At 42.8% G+C, this 25365-nt stretch overlaps 1 protein-coding gene across 1 annotated transcript in view; it reads right to left on the bottom strand.

The window, feature by feature from the left end:
• Positions 1-25365, bottom strand: part of METTL22 (methyltransferase 22, Kin17 lysine) — a 228847-nt gene that overhangs the window by 116627 nt on the left and 86855 nt on the right. Inside the window, exon 6 of the mRNA XM_075831314.1 lies at positions 8385-8456. Coding sequence (XP_075687429.1) covers positions 8385-8456 — 72 coding nt within the window. The remainder of the gene's footprint in view (positions 1-8384; positions 8457-25365) is intronic.

The raw sequence follows: 25365 nt of genomic DNA, 5'->3' as shown, positions 1-25365 counted from the left end.
ACAGACACAGTGGATGCTCTGTTTGACTTCCATGTGTTTTTGATCCAGATTGATCCTGACATTCAATTCACCATAACTCATTCCATGACAAATATTCAATTTTTGGATGTTTCGGTAAACATCAGTAATATTTGCTTTCAAACCTACCTGTATACAAAGCTAACTGATCAGAATACACTGCTCAGATTTGAGAGTTGTCATCCGAAAAAAATTATACGCTCTCTCTCCAATACAGTCAGATGCTTAGAGCAAAACGTATAGTGGACAGTAATTCTGATCTTGATCAGACTGTAGAGCAGTTGATAATTAATTTTTCTCAAAGGGGTTACCCAAAACGTTTATTACACACACATAAAGAGAAGATTAGGGTCACTCCTAAGGATAGTTTCTTAATAAATTCTAAAGAACCAAAAGGTACAAATTCGTGTCCCATTTGTCTAGACAATGATTTAAGCGGGGATGTGTCTAAAATATTGAATAGACACTGGGGGATTATCAAGAACAGCTATAAACATATTGAGACATTTAACAACACACCCCTTATGTCATATAGACGCCCTTGCAACTTACGTGATAAACTTGTGAAAAATCAGGTCGGTGACACATGCAAAATAGGTCAACAGAGATTTCTGAGATCCAGAAATTTTTTCCCTGCCTTCATTGTGTAAATTGTCGTTTCATGTGTAAGGGCAGCGTCTTTACGCATCCTCTCAATCATAGGGTACATAAAATCAAACAATACCTTACATGCGACTCAGACTGGGTGATATATGTGTTATGGTGCCCTTGCTTGCTCCTATATGTGGGTGAAACCACTTGTGATTTCAAGGCACGTCTGAATAATCATAGACACTCCATTCGAACGAAAAGATGTGATCTGCCAGTGGCAAAACATTTTTCCGAGTTGGGACACACTGAAAAAGATCTTGAACATATCCCTATTCGCCGTAAGGGAGGGGACAGACACATGTTACTGCATGAGTATGAACTTAAGTGGATTTATTCATTAGATTGTCTAAGACCGAAGGGTCTTAATGTTGAATTTAATGTGGCGAGACTCGTGACCTGACGAACTTGACCTGTTGGTTCCTCTTTGTTCTTGCAATATCCTCCTCGATAAAAGTTTGTACTCACATGTTCCTTTTTTATATATGTGTATATGTGATACATGACTTACATTATTGTTATGTGGTTTTTTTCGTTACAGATTACTACTGAATACTTGGACCACTCACCATGATTGTATCTTATTATGTATATATATATATATATATATATATATATATATATATACACAGGTAGAGTCTTATGTGGACACTGTGACGTGTCTGTTTGAAAATACACAACGTAATTTCTATCATTTTGGTTTATTACATACCCCACCTTTATGATTTGACATGCAATTAACATAATCATTCTAACATCATTCTTTATATAAAATACAGGCTATGTTGATGTTGCCTTCTAGATTTAGGCTCTGTTCTTATTTGGGTCCGATACACTTTTTAGATGGTTCAATGTGGAGCAATCCCTGTTCACGAAGGTGTAACAGAGGGGCACACAAACCTCGACTCTGAGTACCAGGGTTCATAGATGGATCTGGGTCTCTGAGTTTAAGTGTAGAACTATTGAAACTATTATGCTAATACCCTTTGTTAATAACAATGTTACTTTTATTTGATTTGTTTGCATGTCGCTTGCTTTCTGCTGTGGGGCCATATTATTGTACTGGGATGATTGTCCCAGTGTGTTTTTAGACAGACACGATTGATCCTGTCAATAGGATACCACATATACTCACTGTATGTTGTTCTCCTGTAATATTCCAGATTCTATACAGTTAGCTCTGATGAGTTCTTTATATGTACGGATAACACTCTTTCCTAGCTCGGTTGCCATGTAACGATATACTTCTGGCTTGAGCGCGCAAGCATGCGCAGTAGGATATAGAGGACGCCGAGTTATCCGACACCACATGGATACGATATGAAGGTTTACATCTATTGGCCTACATTCATACCTTTGGATTGGCGAGTGGTCCACTATTCCCCACCCCTGCACATATTGTCGCATTTTTGATTGAGCACTAATCAAGTTTATATGTGCGTGTTTTTAATGTTCATTTATATGGTTAATACGCAAATGGACAGTGACGTCAGGGGCTCTGTCTAGAATCGGGATCCCTGGTCAGTGCGATCTGACACCAGGGATTCCGCTCCTAGAGTCAGTTCAGCTGGAGCTATCTACAGTGGGGCGGGGGGGGGGAGTGATGCTATCTACGGCGGGGGGTTGCTATCTGCAGGGGGGGTGGCCTTATCTACAGCGGGGATGGAAAGACGGCGGGGGCTCCCTCTAGGAGTGGAATCCTCGGCCAGAATCCTCGGTTAGGTGGCGCTATCTACAGAGGGTTTTGCGCTGCCTACAGGTGGTTGTGGGTGGCATTATCTACAGTGGGGCATGTATTCCGGGGCTCTCAAAGCCCCGGCTGACATGAGAGTGCAGTGCTGCTCACACTGAAGCAGCACTGCACTCATTAAACCCGTTCCAGGCTGTCAACGTCTATACACGTGCTAACTGCATGGGGCATCGGCAGTTAGAGTGTATATAGCCGTTTGGCAGTTGTGAAGGGGTTAAGCCGTGTTTTTTTTTAAAGCCTTTCCCAGCTCCATTCGTCTTTATAATACGACTTCCGAAAGTCATTAGCCTCGAGGCATGGTTCCCACTAACCAATATTTCTTGAGAACTACAGATTTGTCAGTAACCAGGGTTTATATGCCTTTATTTAATGGACAAAGCACCTGTGAAACTTCCAATCTCATCAACTTAATTGAAACACCTTTTGCCTATTAGCTCTTGGAGAAGTCATTCACACAGAGGTTCACTTACTTTTACTCCCTGCAATGTGGATGTTTACTCAATGCGCTCAAAAAAAGAAGCCATAAAAAGAACAAGCTTTTGTGTGTTATTGGTTTAGTTGGATTGTTTTGGTCTCTAATTGTAGAGCTCTGCCTAGAGACCAATCAGCGAGGTCTCTGGGAATGTGATCATTGTGACAACTGTCACAATGAACACTATACATTCCCCATCCTCGCGATTCCAGGTAATCTCATATTTTTCGGGAAGTAAATTGACCCGTGGTGTGTATTTTAAAAACCGCGGCATATCAATTTATCTCATGACTCTGCTTGCGAATTCTATCCCTGTAATTCTACAAAAATATGTGGCAAAGCCCACAGTATGAAAACCCAGCAATTTACGCAGAAAAACACAAAAATTGCACTAAAAAACCTTGCACCTTCAGGTGCGTTTTTTCCTGCACATGTTTTTGCGGTTTTGCTGCATATTTTCTGCAGGAAAATGCGCAACATGTGCATGTAGCCTTAGGCTGGGGCCACACGGCGACTTTGGCTGCAACACAAGTTGCACGGCCAAAGATTACTATGTTCCGTAGCCTACATGGTAAGTAATGACAGTGAATGTGGTCAGTCACTTTACTTGCGATCTAGGCTACCGGACAAAGTGATTTTCGGCGATGGGTGTAACGTCCGCAGCCGCAGCCTTCTCTCATTTTGCCAAAGCCTTCCTTCCCGGAGATGCCAGCACATGCGGCCGTCCTGGCCTGCAGTGACCACTGGTGTGCTCGCAAGCTCAGTCCCGACCTTACAGGGCCAGTCCAGGGTGATTAGAATTGTCTAATCATCCTGGACTATAAGAAGGGCCCTGCCCCTTCACTCATTGCCTGAGCATTGTTGTGGATATGCAATCTGCAGTTCCCCCGGCACCTGCTCCTATTGCCTCTACTGTTCCTCCTACTACACCTCCTGGCAGTACTGAACCTCCCCACCACCCCCGACTACACCTCCTGGCAGTGCTGACCCCCGATTTTCTCTGCCACTACCTCATCGCTATGATGGAGAACTATCTACGACACTTTATCTCTAGGCAGCATGATGATTGGGTGCAGCTTCTTCCTTGGGCCGAGTTCTCCTATAACAACCACACAAGCGAGTGCAGTGCTGCCACACCGTTCTTCATTGTTTACGGCCAACACCCACAAATTCCTCTCCCGATGTTAGCTACGTCCCAGGTGCCCGCAGCGGAATCTGCATTCAGGGACTTCCTGCAGATCTGGCAGCAAACCCGATCCTCTATTCTGCTGGCGGTCGACCACATGAAATGAAAGGCAGACACAAGGAGAAGAGAGCCTCCTCAGTTCCTTCTGGGTGCCAAGGTCTGGCTGTCCTATAGGAATATCCGGCTGAGGGTGCCGTCATACAAGTTTGCTCCCAGGTTCCTCAGACCCTTCGAGATCCTACAGCAGATAAACCCTGTATCCTACAAGCTTCGGCTATCTCCCACCCTCAAGATCCCCAACTTATTTCATGTCTCCCTCCCGAAGCCTGTGGTCCTGAACCGCTACACCAAGACTCCTAGTCCTGCAGTTGCCCCCAGCGGTTCATCAGATTCATTCGAGGTTGAGGAGATCTTGGACACCAAAAAAGTGGGAGGAATAACTTTTTATCTAGTGGATTGGAAGGGATTTGGTCCAGAGGAGAGGTCCTGGGAGCCAAAGGAACTTCAATGCTCCTACCCTCATTAAGAAGTTCCTCTCTCGCTCTGGTCCCAAGAAGAGGGGGCGTAAGAGGGGGGATACTGTAACATCCGCGACCGCATACCGCAGACTCCTCTCATCCTGCCGACGCCTTCCTTCCCGGAGATGCCGCACATGCAGCCGTCCTGGCCTGCAGTGACAACTACGGTGCGCGCAAGCTCAGTCCTAGCCTTAAAGGGCCAGCACACACACATGTTTAGAATTGTCTAATTATCCTGGACTATAAGAAGGGTCCTGCCCCTTCACTAGTTGCCTGAGCATTGTTGTGTTTACCCGTGTTAGTCTTGCAAATGGTCCCTTAGTGTTTTCCAGTTCCAGCTACCTGTATCTTGTATCCCGTGCTACCTTGTTCCTGTATCTTAGAGAGTTGGAGTCGTGTTATGCCATCGATCACGTCTGCTGTGTTACACCACGCCTGGTGTCTGCTACCAAGGTCCCATCCGAGCCTAACCATCGCTACTGTCTCAACTACCACAGGTACCCTTACTCGGACTATAGACTTTACTTGGTACACTGTGTGGCCATCTGCTATCCTGCTACGGTGGTACGGCCCAGTGGGTCCACATACCCACAGATCGTGACAATGGGACCTGTGTTGTGGCAAAAGTCGTCGAGTAGCCCCCGCCTATAACTATACTATATAACAATATATATGAGAGAGACAGACATGAGATAGATAGATCTAAATTGTTATTTATTTTTTGTGTTATATAAATAAAGATTATTATTATTTCTATCTACCTATCTCTTTATCTATATCTTTCATATCATATATATTGATGTATTGCACGGTTTTAGCCTGGGGCTACACGGAGACTTTGGCCACGACACTGGTCGCATGCACAAAGATCGCTTTGGAACCAGCTTTGGAAAATTTGCTCTCCAAAAGCCAGTTTGCGCAACATTCATTGTAAGCTCCGCCTTTCGCTCAGCCTGTATGAAATACACACATTTGGTATCGTTGAAGTCGGCAGAAGTTGCCAAGTATGTATTCAGGTGTGTTTACCCAGTGGCATGCACCAGATGTCAGGTTGGTCTTGAGGGGTCTAATTTGTTTGGCACTTCACAACACTTCACAACATCTGCACTGGTCGCATGGTATCAGCAAATCAGCTTTGGAAAATTTGCACTCCAAAAGCCAGTTTGCGCACCATTCATTGTAAGTACTCATATTTGGCATCATTAAAGCCTCTGGTCAGGAAGTGGTTATGGAAGCTATTTCTCTGTGGGTGATTGACAATTTCCTCCAGCAGGAAAGTGTGCTTTTTTTGTCTTTTGAAGTGACCTTGCAAAAAAATAAAAAATAAAAAAGAAGAGCTGCTTAGAGCATTATTTGAATGGACCATTTACAGATTTATTACACACACACACACACACACACACACACACACACACACACACACACACACACACACACACACACACACACAGAGTGCAAAATGCTGCAAAGTAAAAATGCTTTCAAAAATAGAAGTGTTAATAGTTATTTTTTTTAGCAAGTAACAGAATGGCAAAGTGAATGAAAAGAAGAGAAATCAAGATCAATATTTGATGTGACCACCCTTTGCCTTCAAAACAGCATCAATTCTTCTAGGTACACTTGCACCCAGTTTTTGAAGGAACTCGGCAGAGAGGTTGTTCCAAACACCTTGGAGAACTAACCACATATCTGTGGATGTAGGCTACCTCAATTCCTTCTGTCTCTTCATGTAATCCCAGACAGACTCGATGATGTTGAGATCAGGGCTCTGTGCAAGCCATATCATCACTTCTAGGGCTTTTTGTTCTTCTTTATGCTGAAGATAATTCTTAATGACATTCATGTATGTTTGGGGTCGTTGTCCTGCTGCAGAATAAATTTGGAGCCAATCAGATGCGTCCCTAATTGTATTACATGATGGATAAGTATCTACCTGTATTTCTCAGCGTTGAGGACACCATTAATCCTGACTAAATCCCCAACTCCATTTGCTGAAATACAGCCCAAAACTTGAAAGGAACCTCCACCATGGTTCACTGTTGCCTGCAAACACTCATTATTGTATCGTTCTCCAGCCCTTCAGCAAACAAACTGCCTTCTGTTACAGCCAAATATTTAAAATTTTGACTCATCAGTCCAAAGCACCTGCTGCCATTTTTCTTTACCCCGGTTCCTATGTTTTCGTGAATAGTTGAGTTGCTTGGCCTTGTTTCCACGTCAAAGGTATGGCTTTTTGGCCAAAATTCTTCTATGAAGACCAGACTTCTCGAACAGTAGAAGGGTGTTCCAGGGTCGCACTGGTTTCTGCCAGTTCTGAGCTGATGGCACTGCTGGACATCTTCCAATTTCGAAGGGAAGTACGCACTATGTGTTTTTGATCTGCTGCACTAACTTTGCTTGGCCGACCACTGCGTCTACGGTCCTCAACGTTGCCCGTTTCTTTGTGCTTCTTCAAAACAGCTTGAACAGCACATCTTAAAACCCCAGTCTGCTTTGAAATCTTTGCCTGTGAGAGACCTTGCTGATGCAGTATAACTACCTTGTGTCTTGTTGCTGTGCTCAGTCTTGCCATGGTGGATCTGTGACATGAAACAGTCTTCCACAACCTCATTTTTCTAACACAGTTTGGCTGTTCCCTACCCAGTTTTAAGCCTCCTACACAGCTGTTTCTGTTACATTTCAACCTACGTATGAAAATGATGGTCATTATCACCTGTTTTGTATAATTGGTTAATCCTACACCTGACTATAATCCTACAAAATCCTAATCCATGACTTTGTGCAAGAGTATCCTGAAGAATTGATGCTGTTTTGAAGGCAAAGGGTGGTCATACCAAACATTGATTTGATTTAGACTTCTCTTCTGTTTATTCGCTTTGTATTTTGTTAGTTAATTGCTAAAAATAAACTATGAACACTTCTATTTTTCAAAGCATTCTTACTTTGCAGCATTTTTCCACAACTGATAAAACTTTTGCACAGGACTGCATATCCATTACTGAGGTTCTTCATGCAGCTTATCAGTTTTGTAACCCTTTTTTTTTTAAACACTTTGTACAAATCCAAGGTATTTTTTTCACGAATTGGTGCACAGACCAGCGTTGCATATTCTAGATAAAGCCACAATACATTTTTTGGTAAGGCCACCTCGAGTCCATGGTTCTTTTAATACATAGCAATATTCTGCCAGCCTCCTAATCATGATTGAAACTGCAAACTGTTATTTAATCTAGGATTTAGAAGTTTACCCAGATTCACCAATAAATCAGTTTTCTCCCCCTGGACATACTGTACATGTAGATTATTAGTACCCGGGTGCATAAAATTAAATGTATCCACATTGAATCTCATTTGCCAAGTTGATACCTAAACACAGAGAGTGTGTCTAGCCTGAAATTTCTGAACATGTTTGATAGACTAAATAGCATTACATAACTTGTCATTAGAATCCATGCTACTAATGACTTGCTGTATATCATTTATAATTTAATTGAATAGCAATAGACCCAGAACAGAACAACAAGTGGGGCACACCACTTATAACTTGGAAACAATCAAAGTATAAATCATAAACAACAACTCTCTGGATACAGTCCTAGAACAAGTTTTCAATCCTATTACAAACTTGTACAATTTATAAACCAATAATAGACCTTAGATTGCACTTTACGCTTTTATCAGGGACAGTGTCAAATTCTATTTCCACGGGCAATATTAATTAATCGGCAAATCCTTATGAACATTGCATCACACAAACCTCAACAAAAACGGGAATATAGAACTCAATCCAACCTGCTGATTTCGTGAGGCCTTTGTTTAGGGATATATTTCTCTCACACATATCTAGGAGGTCTTCACCAACATCTACAAAAGGAAAATAAAACAACATTTTAATGGTTCAGATATTAAACGATATTCTGCATTGTATAGTGTACATACATTTTATTAGAGGTAGCTTAGATGGTTTAGAATGTATAGTTGTGTCCAAAAGCTACGTTAAGAAAGAAGTGAATAATCTAAATTATTTATTTAAAAGGGGTATGCCCATTTTGGTGATTTATGGCATTTATGGCATATTCATTCTCCCGACACTCCGGTAAAGTTACTGTGGAATGAAAGCACAGCGTGATCTCGCGATATCACGCTGTGCTGTCACTTAATCCTACAGTAACTTTACCACTCTTACCTGCCAGCGGTCCTTTGCCTCTGATTTCGGCAATTAACTCCTTAAATGTGGCGATCGGTTGTAGTAAGCCGCATTTTAGGGGTTTCTGGCATATCGGCAGACCCCGGTCTGAAATTGAGGGGGTTTTGCCGCTAGTTAGCTTGGCAAACGGAGGCAAAATAATGGCCTCCGTGTCTGCCATAGATGGTAGCCCATTAGGACCAACCTCCGGCTGGTCCTGATAGGAAGTCACTGTGTCGTTCCTGATGCACACTGTCGGCGACAAGGTGTGCATCGAGAACCAGGACGTTAGCTGTCCCCGACAGCTGACACTCCAGTGTTGCTGATCAGCGGCTCGACGATGCTGATTTTGGCAATTAACCCCTTAAATGCGGCGATCGATTGCGATCGCCACATTTAGGGTGCTTTGTAGCACATCGACAGCCCACATGCAATTGTGGGTGTTGCTGATGCTTGTGATGGCATCCGGAGGCCAGACAACGGCCTCTGGGTCAGCCATGTATGGAAGCCTATGAGGACCAGCCTCTGACTGGTCCTCGTAGACTTACTGTCAGAGTGACTGTGACATCACACTGACAGTTTGAATACGTTACACTGCCTAGGTAGTGTAATGTACTTTAGCAGCGATCAGAGCTGCAGGTAAAAAAACTAAAGTGTAAAAAGTAAAAAAAAAAAAAAAAAAGTAAAAACAAGTTCATAAAAATGTTTTATAAAAGTGTAAAAATAAAAGTTTTTTTTTCCTATAATAAATCTTTTATTATAGGAAAAAAATGAAAACGTTAAAAAAAAAAGCACACATATTTGGTATCACCCCGTTTGTAACAACGCAAACTATAATGTTTTTTTTCCGCACGGTGAACACCACAAACAAAATAAATGAAAAACTTTGTCAGCGTCGCTATTTTTGGTCACCACCCCTCCCAAGATATTTATTCTATAGTGATAAAGTGATAAAAAAAAAAAGTCGCACGTACCCCAAAATAGTAGAAATAAAAACTAAAACCCGTCCCGCAAAAAATAAGACCTCCCAAAGCTTTTTGGACTTGAAAATAAAAAAGTTATGGCTCTCAGAATATGGTGACACAGAAAATAAATTTTAAAGAAAAGTAATTTTATTGTGCAAACGCTGGAAAAGATAAAAAACTATATACATATGGTATCGCCGTAATCGTGTCAAAAACTTAATTTACTGCGCGCGGTGAACACGGTAAGAAAGAATTTAAAATGCCAAAATCGCAGTTTTTTTGGTCACCTTAGCGCTAAAATATTTTTAATATAGTGATCAAAAAGTATGAACCATAAAATGGTAGCAATAAAAGCTACAGCTCGCACCGCCAAAAATAAGCCCCCAGACCGCTCCATCGACCAAAAAAAATAAGTTATGCCTCTCAGAATGTGATGATACAAAACTATTTTTTTTAACAAATAGTCTTTCCTTTGTAAAAGTAGTAAAATATAAAAACTTATATAAATTTGGTATTACCGTAATCGTATTGAGACGCAGAATAAAACTAAGTTGATGTTTTTACCGCACGGTGAAAGACGTAAAAACAAAACCCCAAAAACAATAGAGGAAGCACAGTTTTTTCCAATCTCAGCCCGCAAATAATTTTCGTTCAGTTTCCCAGCACATTATATGGTGCTTTAAATGCTGTCAATATAAAGTACAACTCCTCCCGCAAACAATAAGCCCTCACACCACTATTGATGGAAAAATAAAAAAGTTATGGCTCTTGGATGTCTGGGAGTGAAAAACGAAAATGAAAAAGCAGAAAAGGATCAGTCGTGAAAGGGTTAATTAATTTCGAATAAAAAACCCATTTATGACCACATATGGGATATTGCTTTACTCAGTAGAAATTGCTTTACAAATGTTGGGCGGCTTTTTCTCTTTTAACCCTTGTGAGAATTAAAAAAATGTAACATTTTAGTGGACAAAAATGTTGATATTCATTTTCACGGCCTAATTTCACTAAATTCTACAAAAAAAAACAGTGGGGTCAAATTGCTAACTATACCCCTAGAAAAATTCCTTAAGGGGTGTAGTTTCCCAAATGGGTTCACTTTTGGGGGGTATCCACTGTTTTGGTCCCTCCAGGGCATTGCAAACGTGACATGGGACGGAAAAACCAATCCAGCAAAATCTGCGCTCCAAAATCCAAAAGGCGCTCCCTCCCTTCTGAGCACTGTTGCGAGTCTAAACATCAGCGTATGACCACATATGGGATATTGCCGTAATCAGGAGAAATTGCTTTACAAATGTTGGGGTGCTTTTTCTGCTTTATTCCTTGTAAAAATGAAAAAAAAATCTATGTTTTCACAGAAAAAAAAGGTGATTTTCATCTTCACAGACTAATTCTACTAAATTCTGCAAAAAAACTGTGGGGTCAAAATTCTAACTATACCCCTAGAAAAACAACTGGAGGGGTGTAATTTTAAAAATGGGGTCACTTTTGGGGGGTTTTGACTGTTTAGGCACCACAAGACCACTTCAAACCTGACATGGTGCCTAAAATATATTCCTAAAAAAAGGAGGCCCCAAAATCCACTAGGTGCTCTTTTGCTTCTTAGGCTGGTGCTTCAGTCCATTACCACAGTAGGGCCACATGTTGGATATTTCTAACTATTTATAAATATTGAGTTGTGTTTCTCTGGTAAAACCTTCTGTGTTACAGAAAAAAACTTATTACAAATAAATTTCAGCAAAAAAAATGTAATTTGTAAATTTCTACTTTGCCTTAATTCCTGTGAAACGCCTAAAGGGTTAAAATACTTTCTGAATGCTGTTTTGAATACTTTGAGGGGTGCAGTTTTGAAAATGGGGTGATTTATGGGCACTTTCTAATATATAAGGCCTGCAAAGCCACTTCAGAACTGAACTGGTCCCTGAAAAAAATAGCCTTTTGAAACATTCTTGAAAATATGAAAATTGCTGCTAAAGTTCTAAGCCTTGTAACGTCCTAGAAAAACTAGTAACTATTTTGTGTGGTATGACTATCTGTTTTACAAGTAGATACATTTAAATTTAGAAAAATGCTAATTTTTGCACATTTTTGCTGTTTTTCACAAATAAATATTGAATTTATCAACCAAATTTTTTCACTAACATAAAGTACAATATGTCACAAGAAAACAAATCTCAGAATCGCTTGGATAGGTTAAAGCATTCCAAAGTTATTACCACAAAAAGAGACATGTCAGATTTGAAAAAAAATCATCTTTGTCCACAAGGCCAAAACAGGCTGTGACCTAAAGGGGTTAAAATGCTCATAACTATGTCAAAAATAAAAGTTTTTGTTAAAAAAACAACACATTACTTATCTACATTAAAGCGCCTATTAGATTAGGTAGAAGATAGGGCAGTTATAAACTGGTGACCTCTTTAAGCAGTGGGATACTCTTCCAAAGATTTATAAGGCTATAGCCAAGATTGTCCAAGCTTACTATTGTACCTGCGGAGGTCAGGTCAAATCTTCAAGTTTGTGCTTTGAAGGGCCTATTCTGCTGAGCAGGGCCAGTGGTGCAATGGATTATGCGTCTGGCTACGAATAACAAGAGTGTGGGTTTGGCTCCTACCTGACTCGATAACGTTGCCTTATCCTATAGCGGAGTTAAGTGTGCCTGATCGCAGATGTTGCATTGCTGTGGAACTAGCAGGTGTCGGCATGGAAAACTGGCTGGGAATCCCTGGTCTATTGACTTTTGAAAATCTCCAATGCTCAACCAAAATGTAACCTTCAGATCCAAGTAGATATAGATGTCAGAGTTACACATGATGATCTAATCAGTTTGGCCCCTAACGATCGGTGATACTAGATCCCAACCACTCGTAGACGTTCTCTCTGGCTAAAACTCTGAGTCGCAGTTAATACTTCCAAGTACAACCTCTGTGAGTTAGAGTATGAGTCAGGTACACTCTTTGGCTTCGAGGTGATTAAAATTATAGAGAGTTTCTGATAAGATACCCTTTAAACATGAAAAAACCCAGGCAAATGAAAGTTATCAATCTCTGAATCTTCAGGAAGAAGAAATTCAGATAGGAGACAAATCAAATTCATGAAAATGAGATTTCATGGCCCCTCTGGTCTTGAAGGATGCATACCTTTACATTCTAATTTTTCTGCCTTTCAGAAAATATCTAATAACAGCTGTGTAGATAAGATGCAGTGTCAAGCACCCTGCAGTGCACAGCTCTTCTGAACAGGATCTCCCCAGACACCTTTTCTAAGGTAATGTCCACTATAGCTGCCTGTAAGAACACAGGAGATATCTGTGGTTCCATACCATCTTCAAATTACTGTCCAGTGACTCCAACGCTGTTGGATAATAACTTCGGAAAAGTCGGGCATTGATCCATCAAGAACAAAGACGTTCTTGGGCAAGGTCATAAATTCCCGGGAGATACTCTCTACCTTCCTCCCACTTGGCAGGAAAGAATCTTGGCAGCAGAGGGTCTTGTTTCATGTCAGCAACTGCAGAGGCAGTTGTTTGGGCCTTAGGGCACTTACTATCCCTCCAGAACCTAACGTAACGCAACTTGGAATGGTTGAATATTAGGTGCACCCGGTCATTTTAAACTCATGAATCCGTTAGATGTGAAAACCTTTCAGAGACGGGAGGTCCTTGACCAAACATCTTTAGACTTTTTTTTACCACAGATGCATCTCCACTAGGTTAGGAGTGTCCAGGGCTCAAGGAGTCTCCTCTAGAGGTCTATGTCCTTCATCCTAAAGGAACTCAGAGCCGTATTATATTCTCTGCAAGTCCAGGCGTAAAGTCACACATTTATTACATCAGGCAGGGTGGCACCCAATCATAACCCCTTCCCAGGAGTTATGGAATTGCTATTTGAGCGATTCCCCAAAGGCTGATGGAGAGTGCGTGCACATTAAAACGCAACCTTGAATCCGTCAACTCTGGTAGACAGTGTCTAAGGCGACCCTAAGGTGTTTGCCAGAGCCGACCATAGGATGGACTTTGCTGCTTAGGACCCAGGTTGTCTTAGCAGAGTTCAGCATTGGATAGGAGATGCAATACAGACTAACCGGAGCAGGAAACCAGACAGCCAGGGGTTAAACAGAAAGCCCAAATCAGAGGGCAAGCGGATATCAGGAATAGCAGAGGTCAAAGCCGTCCGTGAGCAGATAATCGAAAATCAGCAAACAAGGGGTTGACGAGAGACAAGCCGAGGTCAGTTTCCAAAAGGTCCAGAAGTCAGGAGTGCAGGGAATGTAGGAAGCTTTGATCAGACACCAGAAGACAGGAAAAATTATAAATCAATTTTCTGTAATAATTAGCAAAACCCAAGAACCTCTGCAGAGCCTTTAATGAAGTGGGTTGAACCCAATCAAGAATTGCCTGAACCTTAGCAGAGTCCATACGAAAATCATGAGGAGACAGCACATATCCCAGGAAATTTACTTCCTGAACTCCAAAAATACATTTTTCAATTTTCAAGTAAAGACAATTTTCCCTCAGTACTTGAAGGACTGACCTTAAATGTTGGACATGAGAGGACCAATCGGAAGAAAAAACATGAATATCGTCCAGATACACTACCACAAAGCGTCCATTAAACCAGGTTTTGAAAAACTGCTGGAGCATTACTTAAACCAAAAGGCATGACCAATTACTCATAATGACAGTCTGGAGTATTAAATGCTGTCTTCCACTCATCCCCTTTGCGGATACGAACCAAAATCTAGACCCCACGTAAATCTAGTTTAGAAACCCACTTGGCTCCTGAGATCTGATTAAACAGGTCCGGGATGAGTGGAAGAGGACATTGACTCTAAACAGTAATCTTATTTAAATTACGATAGACAATATAGGGTCTTAAACCGCCATCTTTTTTTTCCAGCAGTGGATGCCCTGTCCATCCCTAGGAGGTTAAGGCGGGCCTACATCTCTCCGGTTTCGTTGAACCCAGTGTATTGATGAAAATCAGGCAAGACCAGGCCACAGTAAAAGCCACCGTTCTGGCCACAGAGGTCATGGTCTTCCCAACGTCTTCATATGAGGAGTGGAAAATGTTACTGCAGACTTCCCCAGTGCAAAACTTGGTGTCTCAGAGCACTCAACTCTGCCAGAACCTGAAGAATTTCATCCTGACAGCCTGAAGGTTGACCAGTCCCTTTTATAATCTAAAGGGCTCTCCAATGAATTTATGAAGACCTCCGCTCAGTCCAGGTCTGAATCTACCAAGAAGGATTACACAAAAGTCAAATGGATCTTTTCAGCTTGGTATTCCACTCAAGGAGTGGATAGTTTCAAACCACAGATTAACAACATGCTACTCTTCATCCAGGAAGGATTCGGAAAAGGACTGAGTCGACCTTAAAGGTCCAAATTTAGTCCAGGTCCACCTTTTTGGGTAAGATCCTTGTCATACTAGCCTTTAGTGAAAAGGTTTCTGAAATGTTCTGCTAGAATGAGACTTACTATCCTCAGGCCTGTGGCAAAATGGGACTGCTATAGTCCTAAGAGGTTAATGCTCATTTACCTCTGAACCTCTGGAAGAGGTCCCACATAATTATCTATCCTAAAAGGTTATTTCCTCCTAGTCATAATCAGGGGCAGAACAGGCGGTTGAGAGCCCCTGTGGAAGAGGGGTATATGGGGCCCCATGACCTCCAATAGCTTATCATGGCACACCATGTTGCGTCTCTCCAACACACCAGTAACTGTAAACCACTGTCTCAGTCCCTTACATGCAATGTACAGCTTGCATATGTGGTATGTCCGCCCCTGGCCAGAACATCTGTCAAGAGAATAGGGGAGCTTCAAGCCTTGTCATGAGTGGATGCTTACATCAAATTCCCCCATGACTTGGTCTTGCTAAGGCTACTTCCACACTTCACTCCCAAAGTTCCCTTATTTGTAACCTGCAATCAGGTCAGCTCCCTTCCAGTGTTCTGTCACGAGTCTTCCTCTTATGAGGAATGTAATCTCCATTCCTAGATCTGTCATATTGTCTCGAGATGTATTTAGCTTGGAGAAAGATATCAGAAAGGTTGAGAATTTGTTCATTGTTTCCTAAAAGAAACAAAGGCTTAAAATCCACCAAACCAACCCATGGTAGATGGAGTGAAGAGGCCATTAGTTTTCCTTACATTGTTAGAACTCTGATCCACCTCATAGAGCCCACTCTACTAGAGCCGTGTCCACCTTTTGAGCTGAATAATCAGATTTGCTGTGCTGCTTGTAGCTCTCACTTAATATTTATCAACCATTATAGGCTGAATTTTTGGTTCTCCGAGGAGACTGCTCATGAGCGGTCAATTTTGAATTCCACCAGTCAAGAGGGCCCTCCCTATGGGTTTACTCCTTGCTATTTCCCCATTATTGTGCTGCTGGTAGGACGTAAGGGAAGTTTAGATTTCTAACGTTAATCTGTTTTCCCTTAGTCCTAACAGTAGCACAAGCTTCCCGCCCTGATTAATAGTACTACTTTAGAATAAACAAAAGGTGGGAGGGGCTAGATGTCCTTTTGTAGGGAGGTGGCTCTAGTTAATTAGGGCCTGTTCACATCAGCAATGGCCTTCCGTTTGGCTTTCCGTTCATCTGTTCTGTCAGAGGAAAACACAAACGGAAAGACATATGAAAAGTATCGTTTCCGTTTGCATTACCATTGATTTCAATGGTATTTTTTTTTTGTTTCAGTTTGCTTCTGCTCCGCTAGGTTTCCGTTTATTTCACGGAAACAATAGTGCAGCACACTATGCTATTGTTCCGTGAAAAAAAATGGAAACCTAGCAGAATGGAGGCAAACTGGAACGAAAAAACCCCAAACACAACTGAAAATCAATGGTTACGCCAATAGAGCAATACTTTTCGTTTGTCTGTTCCTCTGACAGAACAGATGAACGGAAAGGCAAACGGAAGTCCAACGCTGGTGTGAAAAGGCCCTTAGTGTTTCATTTGCTTAAATAAAAAATTCTATCTGTCCTACTAGTGCACAGGGGCAGAACTACCCCATTATTGCGCTGCTGCTAGGACTAAGGGAGAAGAGATTAACGTTAGAAATCTACACTTCTCGGTCTGTGCTAGAGGCATACAGTAGTACAGTAGAGTCATCTCTCGACTTAGTGATCTGAAGTAATAGCTACAGCAATCATTTAACAAACACATAAGTACTTTCAATATCCCCTGTGAATAGGTTTTATTTTTAGCAATAATTGTCTGCCTGCAGCAAGATGTGACATTTTTCCTTCTTGTGTGTTACAGAGCTGCAATTTAGGGTTTGGAAACAGGTAAACTTACCTATGGGAGAGTTTAATCCAAAGTCACCACAGAAATAACATCGACTTATCAGCACTTCTTGCCTGATATGCAATTAAGAATCATATGAAGCAAGATTTTTTTTTATCTTCCAGAATAACGATTTCAAATCTCCTGCAATTATTTGGGTCTTAGAACAGTGGTGTGAATGACCCCCAATTTTAAACCATATAACAAGAGTAAATGCTCATAGACATAGGCAATGGCAGTGCCACTTGATAAATACCAACTTATAAGATGGATGTAATTATAGTATTTATACGATCCACTTCGCTGCCCTTGATTGCCTGGAAAATATATGTTACATGGGCATGGTGTACGCATGTTTTTATATTTATTGGTAAAAAATATATATCAGTATCACTGAATAGGTTGATCTGTTCTATGCTTCCAAATTTGTATATTGTATTCATTTACATTCAGGTTTGCATAGAAGATTTAGAAGCATCCCAACCCATCGGTGTGGTGTATAGAAGTCGCCAGGATATGCCCTGTGTCTACAGCGCCAATATATTCATTGGCAATAAGTATAACATCATATAACATAAATTTTCCAGGAAATCCAGGGCAGCCAAGTGGATACTACGAATACATCTATCTTATAAATTGGTATCTATCAAACGCCACTGCCGTTGCCTATGAGCAGTTGCTCTTGCTATATAGTGTGAAATTAGGTGTCATTCAGCCCACTGTTCTAAGACCAGAATAATTGCAGAAAAGTTTTTAATATCTGTTTTTTTTTTACTCGTTTACAATAAAGGTTAATTTTTAAATAATGACATCATAAAATAGACCACACATTTCTTCCCCAAAGTTTATATATACCACTTATGTCTACATCAACAAGAGTATGTGTTCTCAAAAACGCTGAAACAAAAAAAGGCTATGTTATATTTGGCCATCATCATTCACAAACGTGTTAAAAATATACACTGCTAACAGCTACTATGCTACCAAAATCTATATTTTGAGAGTGCACAGCAAACTTACAAAACACATGAATCCCCCTATCCACAGAATAGGTGATACATGTGTGATCGCTGGGGTCCGACCACTGGGACCCCCAGCGATGAGGAGAGTGGAGGACCAAAAGTCCACCGAAGTGTTTCATGAGTATGGAGTGCTAGTTCACATACTTAATCAGCGCTCCATTCATTACTATGTAGCTGCCAGAGACAGCAGTTACGTAAATCCCATAGGAATGAATATAGCGCTGGCCGAGCATGCACACCAGCGCTCCATTCTCATGGAGAACTTTGGGTGGCTTTCGGTTCCCCATTCTCATTAACGCTGGGGGCCCCAGGAGTCGGACCTGCAGCGATCACATGTTTCCCATATCCTGTGGATAAGGGATACATGCGTTTTGTGGGAAAAACCCCTTTAACCCTTTCATGACCATGGGTCATTGATGCCCCTGTGTCCAGGTCAAATTTTCCATTTGTTGATATGCACTTCTTTAAACGATAATATCGTTTGAACCACTTTGAATATCAACTATTTTTACTTTGTTTTTTTTTACAAGACTTATGAGGCTTTAATTTTCTAGATTAGTTCAATTAATTCAGTGTTTTTAATTTTTATTATGAGCAGACAAATCACTAAAATGTGATTTTTTTTAATACTATATACATATATATATATATATATATACACACACACACACACACACACACACTGTAGAGCTCTGTAACAATTAGTCCTCTTCTCGCTCCGTCACCCTGGATCGCTGCGAGGGGAGAGTGAAAAGGGCTATATACACACGGCCATGAAAAATATGGCAGTCAACAACGGATCAACTGTCAGTTTTTCATGGCTGTTTTGCATCAATGTGTCTCAAAATTTAAATCCATTTCCCGGCCTTCTGACCGTTTTTATCCGCCATTTGCCATAAGTTTTTCATGCACGGTTAAAAAAAATGGATGAATTTTAATCGTTAGGAGTTTCTTGTCTCAACCACAGTGCACATGTAGTTAGTGATTCAATACCACTGTAGATATTGCCACATTGCCCACATAGATAGTGCCAGTGCCCACATAGACAGTCCTCCCTGTAGATAATGCCCACATAGTGCCCATGTAGATGGCGCCAGTGTCCCCAGTATGTAGTGCCAATATAATGCCACAGTGCCCATGTAGATAGTGCCACACCACCTGTATATAGCACCCCCCGTAGATAGCGCCAACCCCCTGTATAGTGCCACCCCCTGTAAATAGCGCCACCCCCCAGTACATAGCGCCACCCCCTGTAGAGAGCAACATCCCCCCTGCAGATAGCGACACCCCCCCCCCATAAATGGCACCCACTACCTGTAAATAAAACCACTGTAGCTCCGTGTAGGAGCGGAATCCCTCTGGCCGAAGAGTCCGCTCTTCCAGGAAGCCCATGATGTCTCTCACCATATATGGACAGTGACATCAGGGGCTCTCTCTAGAAGCGGAATCCCCGGCCAATGCGATTTGACACCAGGGATTCCGCTCCTAGAGTCAGTTCAGGTGGCGCTATCTACAGTGGGGAGTGAGATGCTATCTACAGCAGGGGGGTTGCTATCTGCAGAAGGGGTGGCAATATCTATAGAGGGGATAGACAGACGTCGGGGGCTCCCCCTAGGAGGGGAATGCTCGGCCAGCGCCCTAGCTTGGGATTACGATGCTAGAGGGAGCTTAGGTGGCGCTATCTACAGAGGGGTTTGCGCTACCTACAGGGGGTTGTGGGTGGCACTATCTAACGTGGGGGGTGTATTCCGGAGCTCTTAAAGCCCCGGCCGATGTGAGAGTGCAGCGCTGCTCACACTGAAGCAGCACTACACTCATTAAACCCCTTCAAGGCTGTCAACGTCTATACTGGTGCTAACTGCACGGGGCATCTGCAGTTAGAATGTATATAGCCGTATGGCAGTCGTGAAGGGGTTAAGCAACTTTGCATCAAACAATGATTGTAAGCAAAAATTGCATGAAAATTCTACTTTGTGGCTAAAAATGTGTACTCAAGCAGACCCCTTATGCACATAAAATGTACTCTGCAAGGATCTTATGTGAGGAGATGATACATGCCTAACAGATGCATGTTTAAAAAAAAAAACTGGCAAAACCACAGGAATGCACCAAAAATCCTTTTGCAAGCCAATTAAATGGGTATATAATTTCCCATCCCCCTACACAGCTCTAAGGCTGTATTCACAGGTTGTGGTCAAAGAGTGAAAACATTAAAAAATGAACAAAAATTGCAGAAAAAACGCTCCATTTTGCTGCGATTCTGCAAGAAACGTGAGAAAGGACAAAAAAAAATGACCACAACGAGTGAACACAGCAGAACCTTTATCAATAACCACAATTCACAAAACTTAATCTAATGCGTTAGCTAATACGGTTTTACTTTTTAATGGAAGTAGTTGAAAACAATAGTTTACAGCCAACGTCAGTGGATGCAAATGTCTTTTCTGACTGACGGAAATCTTTTTATCCATCAGAAATGTATTATAAACTACGCTCTAATGACAATGATAATGGCTATCGTCATAACTGTGGTGTGTAACGGGTATCCCTGAAGAAGCGGTCAGTGGATTTTATGCTAAAGATCAGGTATGGACAGGATAGGGACAGTGTAAAATGTACAAGCTTTATTGACTATTGCGTGTGGTGCAAGTGCGAGTTATTAGACTCCACGATCCAAACACTGGTAAGCATCCATGTCATGGAATAAGTAAGGGAGGTAATTATCTCACTCTTTTTCTGAAGAAAATAAAAAGCGCCACCCCAAAACCAAAAATTCCGCCATAACTTCTTTATTTTTCTTTTGAAGTAGCTGTGTGACGGCTTGTTAATTGCGGGATGTTTGTTTTAAATATTACAGATTTTTTTTATGGTGTTTTTTGCTTTATCACTTTATACATGCTTTTTTTTTATTTTGAAGTCCTGTAGAGAAGCCTATGGGGAAAAAATGCCATAACCAGAGCATGCTGCTTTTGGAAAAAACGCCACGAACCACAAAAATGCAACAAAACTGCCACAAGCAAATACACAGTACAAAAATTTGAATAAAAAAAATCATGAAAAACGCAGCAAAACACGGTGTGTGAAACCAGCTTTAAAAGGGGTAGTCCCACTATAGGAAGTATTTGCATATCAGTGCCTCAGATTGAACAGGCCGCAAACATAATCTGCAAAGTTAGGCCCCATGTACACAAACGTGCTTTTGCGGCCTTAATTCCCCAGAAAATCCACGGGAGAATTGCGGCCCCATTCATTCCTATGGGGCCATGCACACGACCGTGGTTTCCACGGTCCATGCATGGCGCAGGAGCCTGGACCGCAGAAAGGTCCAGGCTCATAGCAAATAATGGATGCGGCCATGTGCACGGTCCGTGATTTGCGGGCGGCTCGCGGGTGACACTCCGCTGCCGGCCGACCCGAAAATCACGGCCGTGCACATGGCTACGGTCGTGTGCATGAGGCCTTAAACTCCCGCTGTGCAGCGATTTACAATACAGTCCTGTTCGCTTAGTCACAGAGAGTGCAGGAGAACTCCGAAGAGATATCGATGTTCGCTGAATGTAACATTGTTGCATAGTTGAGAAAGTTGGACAATGGACCTATAATCCTACCGTGTTGATCTAGAACAGGGGTCTCAAACTCGGCCAGGTACGTGGGCCGCATATAGAAAAAATGGGAAGTTGACGGGCCGCATTACTTTCAAATTTGATACAATACAAAATTATTGTTAATCAATTAGTTATTTGAACGACTATAACACTATATTACTAGAATAATAATACTACATTACTATAATAATACCGCTAGGTTTAAAATTTGAAACATTTCTCCAAGTGCTTATTTCAACAATCCAGCTTTCCAGTTTAAAGAGGCTCTGTCACCAGATTTTGAAACCCCTATCTGCTATTGCAGCAGATAGGCGCTGCAATGTAGATTACAGTAACGTTTTTATTTTTAAAAAAACGAGCATTTTTGGCCAAGTTATGACCATTTTTGTATTTATGCAAATGAGGCTTGCAAAAGTACAACTGGGCGTGTATTATGTGTGTACATCGGGGCGTTTTTACTTATTTTACTAGCTGGGCGTTAGGAATGGGAGTGTATGATGCTGACGAATCAGCATCATCCACTTCTGTTCGTTAACACCCAGCTTCTGGCAGTGCAGACACACAGCGTGTTCTCGAGAGATCACGCTGTGACGTCACTCACTTCCTGCCCCAGGTCCTGCATCGTGTCGGCCACATCGGCACCAGAGGCTACAGTTGATTCTGCAGCAGCATCAGCGTTTGCAGGTAAGTAGCTACATCGACTTACCTGCAAACGCCGATGCTGCTGCAGAATCAACTGTAGCCTCTGGTGCCGATGTGTCCTCGCTCGTCCGACACGATGCAGGACCTGGGGCAGGAAGTGAGTGACGACACAGCGTGATCTCTCGAGAACACGCTGTGTGTCTGCACTGCCAGAAGCTGGGTGTTCTGAAGAGAAGTGGATGATACTTCTCGTCAGAACGCCCAGCTAGTAAAAGTAGTAAACACGCCCAGATGTAACACACATAATACACGCCCAGTTGGACTTTTACTTTAAACACGCCCAGTTGGACTTTAGCAAGCCTCATTTGCATAAATACAAAAATGGTCATAACGTGGCCAAAAATGCTAGTTTTTTTAAAAAGAAAAACGTTACTCTTATCTACATTGCAGCGCCGATCTGCTGCAATAGCAGATAGGGGTTGCAAAATCTGGTGACAGAGCCTGTTTAAGTGTCGCTAAATGCAGTCCGGCGGCTCAGTTAGCACACATGTCAATATTGGGCAGCCCCTTTTTAGTTGCTGCCGCAGTGCCCTCTGTGGATGCTGCCACAGTGCCCTCTGTGGATAATGCAACACACCCCTAGATAAGGCCACAGTGCCCTCTGTAGATAAGGCCACAGTGCCCTCTGTAGATAAGGCCACAGTGCCCTCTGTAGATAAGGCCACAGTGCCCTCTGTAGATAAGGCCACAGTGCCCTCTGTAGATAAGGCCACAGTGCCCTCCGTAGAGGCTGCCGCAGTGCCCTCTGTAGAGGCTGCCGCAGTGCCCTCTGTAGAGGCTGCCGCAGTGCCCTCTGTAGAGGCTGCCGCAGTGCCCTCTGTAGAGGCTGCCGCAGTGCCCTCTGTAGATGCTGCCCCAGTGATGTCAGGGGCTTGCCCAGAGCTGGAGTCCCAGGCAGAGCGCTAGTAGGCTCTTCCTGGGACTCCAGCTGTGCTGCTGACATCACTGGGACTCCTGCTCTGGGGAAGCCCCTGACATTATTGTCGATGTATGGACAGCGATGTCAGAGGCTTCCCCAGAGTCCCGGAGCAGAGCCGATAATAGCGCTCTGCCCGGGACTCCGCTCTGGGGAAGACCCTGACACACTGTCCATATATGGGCAGCGATGTCAGGGAATTCCACAGAGTCCCGGAGCAGACCCGATACTAGCACTCTGCCCGGGACTCCGCTCTGGGGAAGACCCTGACACACTGTCCATATATGGGCAGCGATGTCAGGGAATTCCACAGAGTCCCGGAGCAGAGCCGACACCAGCGCTCTGCTCGGGACTCCGGGGAAGCCCCAGACATCGCTGTTCATATGTGGACAGCGATGTCAGGGAATTCCACAGAGTCCAGGAGCAGAGCCGACACCAGCGCTCTGCTCCGCTCTGGGCAAGACCCTGACACACTGTCCATATATGGGCAGCGATGTCAGGGAATACCACAGAGTCCCGGAGCAGAGCCGACACCAGCGCTCTGCTCGGGACTCCGGCTCTGGGGAAGCCCCAGACATCGCTGTTCATATGTGGACAGCGATGTCAGGGAATTCCACAGAGTCCCGGAGCAGAGCCAACACCAGCGCTCTGCTCGGGACTCCGGCTCTGGGGAAGCCCCAGACATCGCTGTTCATATGTGGACAGCGATGTCAGGGAATTCCACAGAGTCCAGGAGCAGAGCCGACACCAGCGCTCTGCTCCGCTCTGGGCAAGACCCTGACACACTGTCCATATATGGGCAGCGATGTCAGGGAATTCCACAGAGTCCCGGAGCAGAGCCGACACCAGCGCTCTGCTCGGGACTCCGGCTCTGGGGAAGCCCCAGACATCGCTGTTCATATGTGAACAGCGATGTCAGGGAATTCCAGAGTCTAGGAGCAGAGCGGGCCGCGTGCTTGAGACCCCTGATCTAGAAGAAGACAAAATCCCCCATGGGGTGAATGCCAATTGCCTCATTAGGGGAAAAATTCATCTCCAACTCAAAATATGTCAAAACGTCCCATCTCCAGAATCTGTAACTGATAACTTATAATATTATATTTTTCAAGTAATGCAGCAAGGTCTTTTTTGAATTTATTCAAAGAATCAACCATCAGAACATCCTGTGGCAGAAAGTTCCATAGTCTCACTGCTCTCATAGTAAGGAATCCCCATCTGTGATGGTGAAACCTTTTCTCCTCTAGATGTAGAGGATGCCCCTTTGTCCTTGTTACAGGCCTAGGTGTAAAAAGATCATTAGAAATATCTATGTGCTGTCAAGTTATATATTTGTACATTGTAATTAGATCACCCCAAAGCCTTAATAATATATTATAAAAATATAATAACACTAGTTTTTGCACTCAAATATGGGGAAGGTCTCAATGAAAAAGGAAAATCAGCTGGAGCTCCCTTGACTCTGGCTTTTGAACACATAGTGGTGAATTTGTCAAACTTCTATGCCAGTTTTCTTTTGCAGTTTTTACACCGCTCTCAGCACTACACGTGGCCCAACAAATGTGCTAAAGTTGACACCAGAATTTGGTGTAATTTATACTGTAAATCGATGCTAGCTTATCGCTGGCGTTGATATGACTTTCTAGCGCACGTACAAACAGAGATGCACCAAATTTACTAAGAGGCTTGAACATTGTAATAAATTAAGTGCGTCTTAATCCAGCGTTTTTCAGATTAAGACTTGTGTATGAAACGCCAGTCCCCCCCCCCCCCCCCTTATTTGCCCAACACCTTCACAGCCAGAAATTAATCCAGGTCTTATCTTTTGTTATCAAAGAGGGATTTGTCCAGACTTCTCCTCTTCCTCTTTTTCTTTATTTTTGAAAAACTCAATAAAAACACAATATACAAGAGATTGCGGGTAACATACAGCGGGTCTAATTAGGCTTTAACCCCTTCCCGACCACCCCACGTAGATTAACGGGCTGCAGAGCTGGTCCTTGTGCCTGCAGCCCGTTAATCTACGTGTGCTCCTAACAGAGCACACAGGTGCTCCCCGCAGCCCAACATCTCCCAGTACAGGCTGCTGCTAGCA

This window comes from Rhinoderma darwinii, chromosome 6 (genome assembly GCF_050947455.1).
Source record: "Rhinoderma darwinii isolate aRhiDar2 chromosome 6, aRhiDar2.hap1, whole genome shotgun sequence".
In the NCBI taxonomy this organism is placed as follows: Eukaryota; Metazoa; Chordata; class Amphibia; order Anura; family Rhinodermatidae; genus Rhinoderma; species Rhinoderma darwinii.
Note: the sequence above shows the minus strand (reverse complement) of the source record. Positions and strands in the feature narration are given on the sequence as shown.